The sequence below is a fragment of the Cetorhinus maximus genome, chromosome 25 (genome assembly GCF_964194155.1).
Source record: "Cetorhinus maximus chromosome 25, sCetMax3.hap1.1, whole genome shotgun sequence".
NCBI lineage: Eukaryota > Metazoa > Chordata > Chondrichthyes > Lamniformes > Cetorhinidae > Cetorhinus > Cetorhinus maximus.
Genome location: NC_135903.1, coordinates 42018634 through 42026951, shown reverse-complemented (window position 1 = coordinate 42026951; position 8318 = coordinate 42018634). Strand labels below are relative to the sequence as shown.

General features: G+C 45.5%; 1 protein-coding gene across 1 annotated transcript; it reads left to right on the top strand.

Annotated features, from left to right (window-relative positions):
• The first annotated feature begins 1451 nt into the window (after nt 1-1451).
• LOC144667702 (Ig-like V-type domain-containing protein FAM187A) lies at nt 1452-2699 on the top strand. Its single transcript, XM_078529156.1, has one exon. The coding sequence runs from the start codon at nt 1452-1454 to the stop codon at nt 2697-2699; it is 1248 nt and encodes a 415-aa protein (XP_078385282.1).
• Nucleotides 2700-8318: the final 5619 nt, after the last annotated feature.

Sequence of the window (8318 nt, the reverse complement as noted above, 5' to 3'; positions counted from 1 at the left end):
TTTCCTCATAAGATGACCTCTTCATTCCAGGAATCAGCCTGGTGAACCTTCTCTGACCCATTTCCAATGAAAGTGTATCCTTCCTTAAATAAGGAGACCAAAATTATACACAATACTCTAGTTGTGGACTCACCAATGCCCTGTACACTTGTACAGAGTTCCCTACTTTTACACTCCATCTCTCTCTTAATAAAGCCTATTGAAACTGAAAGGACAGTTGGCTATGTTTTTTTAAGCAACACCAGATGGCCTGTCATTCAAAGCAGTCCTGGAACAGGTGGCTGTTTTTTCTCTAAGTTAAAGCAGCCAGCCAATGTTTGCCAAAGTTAAAGCACTATGGACATTTAAGTCACTTGAGATCATGACCTGAGAGTTCCCAAGTAGTGTTTTCTACAGTTTTGGATGCACAGAAGCACTTTTTCCAAGAGAAAAAGTACTCCAAAGCATCTCAATACTTAGGCAATGCTGGTTGATGTAATGGTCAACTTATCTTTTCAGGACAGAGCCCTGTGATCAATCGCTGCAGTAAAAACACATCTAATCTATGTGATATTTGAAGTTGTCAAAACATGAAACACTTTCCTGATTCCTCAGCAGCCTTCCCCAAGGTTCCTGAACTCTGTAACCTGGCGGGTTTCCCAAAGGCTTCCAAAACCTACCTAGCCTGACACAATACTGTGGGACATGAAATACAAATTTCCCCTAGGCCTGTCAGTGGTAGCCCTGAAGTCACAGGAGACGCATGTAGGGCCATGAACCCAGCCGAACCCGAACCTCTTTCCACCTATGGGAAAATTGTTTGGGACTCTTTGTGAGAGGGGATTTCAAATTCCTGGTCATGTGACATCAGTTTTGCTTATTCCCACACCCATTCCTGACTATGGGACACGAAAATCCAGCTCCATGCCTCATCTACAATTCCACCTACATCTTCTGTGTATAACCTACCCATTTCTTTCAAACCACATGTACTCCTGGTGTACCATCTATCCTGCACATGTAATGTCACCCTGTTTTCCCATGAGAGAAAATGATTATTTGCGTGAGATAGTGAAGGCAGCCTCTTCCTCTGGATGAGAGGCAGGCAGGAAAAAAACTAATTAGAAAATAAGATGCAGCCCATTACTGGGAATTAATCTGACGAGTGTTTGTTACAAAATTGCGCTTTACACCGCTTTGGTTTGCAGTCATTGTTGGTACAATGGCAGTATCAGTAAGCACTTCCACCTGGACCCTGAACCAACTCCAGAATCCCTACTGCCTGAGACATTCTGGAATGTTCCACGTGCATTACAAGTCACTTTCACAATGACAGTGTTCTAGAACCAAATGATTTTCTTTCTAGAACTTTCCAATTATCTGATGGCTTGCCTTTCATTCTGAAGGGAGGCATCATCAACGCCTGCTTGTAAACCTACCTTCCAGGTGCTTGCATTCTTTCCCCCACCTAAATGTTGCTTACACAGGTTGTCCTCTCATTTGGGCCCTTTCTGTGGGCCACACCCGTTTATGCCAGTGAGTTCGTAATAGAAGAGAAAGAAGACATATTCAAGATACAGTCCTGCCCTGCTTTCTTAATGTTCCAGAACGCTGCCTACCTGGCCGATATGACCTTTGAGCTGCCTTGCCTGTGCAAGCCCGAGGACGTGACCTCGGTTGTTTGGTATTATCAGAAAGATCTGGGCATAGGCCACACAAAGGTGCTGAGCGATTTCCAGGGGACAAAGGTCTTGGATGCTACCCGGTTGCGTTCCCGCTCGGACATTCAGTCCAGGTTCAAAATCTTGATGTTCAGCCTGCTGGTTTTCAATGCACGGCCCCAAGATTCTGGACATTACATGTGTGGCACTGTGACGGGAGATTATTTCTACGGTTTTGACATTGACGTGCAAAGTTACAAAAATGCACACATAGCCTTCCAGGAGAAGAGGGAGGAGCCCCTGCCCGACGTGGATACCAAAACGTACAAGATCTTCACATCCTACTGGGATTGGACTGTGTGCGATCGGTGTGGGGTGAGAGGAGAGCAGCGACGCATCGGCTTGTGTTACATCCAAAGCCCTTATCTGTACTTCCGGTACAAGAAGATTGCAGCCAACGTGGTCTCTTGTGGCTCAGCTGCCGTTCCCCGCAGGTACCGGCACGTTTTGAAGAAGAGGAAAGCTGAGATCGTGGTGCGGAGCTGTTTCATGCAGTGCCCAACCCAGTATCCCTCGATAGAAGGGGAGAAGTTCATCTATGATGTATTTGGTTTTACGAATGACAAGAATAAAAAGGCCCCCATAGTTCCAGTACAGTCCCACATCCACCCCATTGGGTACCCCTTGATGATTGCCTGTCCAGAAGCCAGGGCGGAGCACGCTGTGGCTTGGGACAAGGGACGTCGGCCACTGTACAAGGTGGAGTACATGGTGGGCGTGAACCGCAGCATGAGACTGTACATTGATCAAGGTAATCACCTGGTGTTTCGCTCAGTTCAGCTGAATGATATTGGGACCTATTACTGCTGGAGGCAAGGCCAGATGATGGCCGGGATCAAGCTGAGGATTGGCCTCCCGCCCAGGATCCACAGGAATTTCACTGACGAAGAGTCCATCTTTGCGATGCAAACTATTCTCAGCTCTTACTTCGTACTAATGCTAATATTTATCTTCCTGAAGTGTTTGAAATGTTGCAATCATTATCTGGATTGTTTTTAAAATAGGAAGAGGAGGAGGCCACTCAACCCCTCGAGCCTATTCAAAGAAGTTGTTCAAAGTCAGTGTCACTTCGTGGAATTATATTCGTATGTTTATTTTTTTAAATCAACTTGTGCTTGTAGGAAACCCAGGTCATTCTACAAAGGGCCTTGGGCATCTCAGTTATTAAATGAGAAGGGTTAGCTCAGATACCGGTCTATGTGTTTGGTGTCCTGTCATGTAAGTGTATGTTATCTAACCTAAGGTGTGTAAGCACCAGCTGAATAGCCACAGAAATTTTATGTTAATAGATAGTATATGTCTACATATTAAAGATTGGCTGTGCAGTGGTTGTGATGACTGTATAAGTTCAGGACCGGAGTATGCCCTGTTTCCAGCCAATGAAGTACTTTGGGAGTGTAATCACTGTTGTAATGTAGGAAACACTAATTTTTACATAGCAAACTCCCACCAATAGTAATATGATAATGACCAGCAAAACTATCTTTTGAGATGTTGTTTGAGGGATTAGTATTGGCCAGGACACCAAGAACTCCCCTGCTCTTCTTCGAAATAGTGCCATGGGATCTTTGATATCTACCTGGGAGAGCAGACGGAGCCTCGGTTTAATGCCTCATTCAAAAGGTGGCACCTCTGACAGGGCAGTACTCCCTCAGTACTACACTGGAATGCCAGTCTAGATCTTGTACTCAAGTCTCTGGATTGGGATTTGAACCCACAACCTTCTGGTTCAGAATAGGTGTGTAGTAAGTTGTTAAAGAACAATGAGGGAAGGCAAGAGTATGAATATACTGGAAAGAACTAAGACTTCAATACTGCAGAGAACTAATGAGCTCTCCAGTGTGGAATATTGACTGTATAATAAACGAACAGAACATCAAAAGCCAAGAAAAAATTGTACCAGCTAACCTTAGCACTAAATGAACATGTATGTCAGCAGTTTACAGACAGAATGTGATAACATATAGATTACAAATTTGTTTTATCTATTAATGATACAATACATGCAGCTCCAGAAGAATTTCAACCCTGAAGGACTCCTAAACATTTGACTATAATTGGTAACCATATATCACATATATACCGCATGGAAGGGGTAGTGTTTAATTATCTAATTGACTTGATTTAATACAAAGTATTAACCAGATGTTTTCAGTGATTTATGGTTCTTGAGCTTGTATTGGAGGTAAAGAATGTCTGACAATATCCTGTAGTAGCTCCATATAAGTGACAATATCTTATAGAAACCCAACAAAGTGAAGGTGCCCTGAATATAGTGAAATTAAAAATCTATTCTTTACAATTTTGCTGTGCCAAGTAAAGAGAGGAAATATTTAATTATGTTCATGGTCTCAGCCCTCCCAGCCATCTGCCTGAAATGGCTTCCAGAAGCTCCACCTCGATCAGTAGCCCACCCCTTATGAGACCCCTGTCAGTGAAAGCATATTGACACTAACTGCCAGCAGGGGGAGCAGAACTGCCTGTCTCCAGAGCCCTAATAATGTTCTGGTGGAACCTGTTGAGCTGACCATGCTGAGCAACTGTATAATTGGGCAAGAAGGCTCAAGGCCTATTCCCTGACTGTGGGGAGACCCTGGCTTGCTCCAATACTCCTGCCCAGTGAGTGCCTGGTGATCTGGGAGCCTGTGCTGTTTATATGCTGTTTTAATGGTAAATCTCTCCATCCGAACATAACGCGATGTTGGCCACCTACTGGGTGCATTAGTTAAATATTATAATTATAATATCAGGTCCAGATCGTCTGTGCTGTCCAACAACCAAAGTTTATGATTCACCAATTCTTATTTTCATTATTGAGAAACTAAAGTTCCCTTCTCCAAGGTGAAGGACACCACCAAGCTCAGGAAGTGTGAAAGAAAAGACAAGTAGTGACAACATCAAGCTTGGGCTTCTTAAATCCTCCCCAGAGACCTGAGCACATAATGTAGGTTGACATTTCTATGTAGTACTGAGGGAGTGCTGCATTGTTGGAGGTGCAATCTTTCAGATGAGGCCTTAAAATGAGGCTCTGCCTGTCCTCTCAGTTGGATATGAAAGATCCCAGAGCAGTACTTTGAAGAAAAATAGGGGAGTTTTCACAATGTCCTGGCCAATATGTTATTGTGGCCACCTTCCACCTCAGAAGATGATGGTTTGCGCTGTGGGGGTCAACTCTGTATTAAGCATCGCCTGTTGTGGCTCAGGAGCTCCACTCCGGCCTGGCAGTCTCTGCTGCATTTGCTGCAAAGGAAGACAGTGGGCTGAGAAGGTGAACAGATGGATCGTATGGGTCAGCACCTTCCTAGTTGGGGGCTGCCTGCCTTGAGAGGGGGCGGTGGCTGGCCAGTAGGATGCGATGCTCCTTCCCACCATCAGACTCAGCCTGTAGCACCCTTTCTCCATGCCAATCGAGTTGGGCATGCCACTTGTAACTGCTGTCTGTGCTAACACTCTGCAGTGATACCTGGAGTGTTCTTTCCAGGGTGGAAGCCTGGGCAAAATTTATGGCCACCCGAGGCTGCCCAAACATCAGAGTGCCTCTCTCTACCTCCCTGGCTGGGTCCAAAGAGATGCAAAGTTCCACGTTTGGCATTGGCTTGGTTGCAGGAGTTACCGGAAAGATGACATATTTGGACATTAGGCTGCCTTTGAGCTCCACTCCAGATTTTGTTGTCAGGGTTTACTCCTTTAATTTTCAACTTTCCCAAGGTATCCACAAGACAGTGGAGCTATTTGCCAGTGCTGGAGTTAGGTTCATGAGTGCCAGGGCATGTCCGCATGCTGGCAAGGACAGGGTGACCAACCATCTCCAATTGTACAGAATTGTCCTGTATTTGAGACCATTGTTCCGTGTCCTAGGCTGCATGCATTTGGGATGCTATTTTGTCCCACATTTGGACCTTGAAATCTCGCGCATGCGCAGTACCTGTTCTACTCCTGTATGTGCCCTCTCACAGCTCTGGGCACACCTCCCCACTCCTTCCCCATCCCCCTTCCTCCCCCCCGCCCCTCCCCCCATCCCCGGCTCTCACAGCCCTGGCACCCCCTGCTCTAATGGACCCCAATGCCAGCGTGTCCCTCTCTTTGCAAGAGTTGGTCACCCTGTGCAAGGGACCCAGCTTCTGTGTGTCACCATGAGCAGATACAGCTGAGGACTTGCTGATGGAGTGACTCGTACTGACAGAGAGAATTACACATTTGGCTCTCCTTTTTTGCATTGCTGTTGGCTAACAGTGTTTGAAAATGAGAAGCAAACCAGCACACAAAAGCAGAAAGCATGCTAACTCTCTTCACCCACACTACACACATCACATCGAGCTGTTGGACACACTGGTCAATATATATCCCTCAATCAGCAACACTGAAAAACAGATTATCTAGTCATTATCACATTAGTTGTGGGAGTTTGCTGAGTGCAAACTACATTTCCTACATTTTAACAGTAAGAACGCTTTCAATGCACTTCATTGGCTTTGAACGTGCGAAATTGTGAAAGACACTACAGAAGACAAATATATGAACAATAAACCTCAAACCCATAAATTTACACTTCTCTAAAGTGTAGAGTGGAGGTCTTGTGGTGCAATGGGTAGCAACCCTGCCCCTGAGCCAGAATCTCCAGGTTCAAGTCCCACTCCAGGACTTGATAGCCAAGGAAAATGTGTTTATAACGTGGCCAAGCAGGTTGAGTATCAACTTGTAAATCCTTCCAACACATACCAATGGCAGGTGGAAAGAGTGGGAAAGATTCCTGGTCAGCCAGGAAAGAAATTGGAGCCTGTACCATCACTATCCATATCTCCATGCTACAGCTTGCATGTAAAAGCGCATGTTGCCACTGCAACTCAGGCCCCTTGGGGTGGGGGTGGAGGTGGAGGGGAGCTGCCAGTGTGGATCAGATTGGTGCTAAAAGCACAGAGTTCGAGCCCCATTCCAGCTGGGATGGATTGGGGACCTGTCTCCTTGCCCTACCCATGGTGGAAGTCATGGTGCTGTGGTAGGACCTGCCTTCGGACAGAGAACTGAAGAAGGAGAAAAATCCAAGCTCTTCTAGTCTATCTTGACATCTGAGATGTTTCAAACTAGGAATTAGCCTAGTGGCCCTTGCCAGGACCCTTTGCACAACCTTAATATCACCCACCATGTGAGGAGACCAAAACAGGACATATCATTCTGAGTCTTGACCAAGTTTTTGTACAATGACAAAATAGTATGGGCCAGATCTTCTGATGCCAACAACAGTGAATATTGAGACTTTACTTACTGAGTTGCACATCATTGCCCCTTAGAAGTTCTGAGCCACGCACATGCTTGGTAAATGCCTGGGAAGTTTAAACTTCTGATGGGCAGATTTGTGCTGCCTGAGCTCCTCTGAAATTGTCTCTCACAATGAGTTCCGTTGGAGACTTGGGCCTGTTGCTTACCTGGATACTTGTATTGTCCCACTGCTAATTTCTGGTGTGTGTCAGTGATTAACAACAGAACCAAACTACAGAGCCCTCTCCCATGCATCCCTCCACCCAGCCCCAATCACTACCCCCCCCACCACCAGACTGTTCCCCAACTAACCACCCCGGACCCAACTATCCCCCTCCTATCTGACTACCCAACCCCCAACCTCCCCAATAACCCAGCCTCCCTCCAACTACCCAGCCTACCAACTACCCCCTCCCCCGACACAAAGTCTCGACTTTAAGGACATAAAAAGTTAGGGCAGTAATTATCTTTGCAGTAAGCGGTGATTGCTCCAGCATCACTGCTGATGGGAAGATGTGGCCCAATGCATTATCTTATAATAAATTGCCCTATGAATGCACCCTATTCACTCCAGATATTGATTCATGGTATTGCACACAACCTTTAGAGCTGCATGCACTAGAACGTCTAAACCTCTTTCTTTCTCTACTTATAATTCCATCTGTTCATCCATGCCTCCATGCCTCCTTCCTGGTGGACCATTAACCCCGTTCCCATGCATCACTCTACACTTCGCCAAATTAGTCACAGATACCAGTCTTCAGCCAATTTGATTCGCTCCACATGATATCAAGAAATGGCTGAAGGCACTGGATACTGCAAAGGCTATGGGCCCTGCCAACATTCCGGAAATAGTATTGAAGACTTGTGTTCCCCCAGCCTAACAGTGCCAGTACAGCTACAACATTAGCATCTACCCAGCAATGTGGAAAATTGCCTAGTATGTCCTGTACACAAAAAGCAGGACAAATACAACCCGGCCAGGGACTGCCCTGATAGGAAATAGAGATAGTTTAAGTAAGTTATATTTGGGGTGTTAGGAATGAGTTTTAGCTTTCATGTTTAAGTTTGATTTGTATTTTAGTATCTGTGTGTTAAGATAAGGTCTAATTGGGTTTTAGTTTCACTTTAAAAGGTGCCTGCATTTCTAATGAGAGTTTTACGACCATTGCAGCTAAGTTAAACAAACAAGAGTAGACAAACTGTGCTGTTGCCTAATAACAGGTGTCCAGAGAGGTAGTTCCCTCCCATAGACACACAAAACTAAAGAAACAGCGGTTTTGAGTGTTCAGTTTGAAGACAGCTGCCAAACAGAAGCCACATAGAAGGGATAGATAGCGAGCACGGAGCCAAAATTGGCTG

Coding starts and splice junctions, on each gene's coding strand:
- LOC144667702 (XM_078529156.1), top strand. CDS start 1,452: ATGTTGCTTACACAGGTTGTCCTCTCATTTGGGCCCTTTCTGTGGGCC.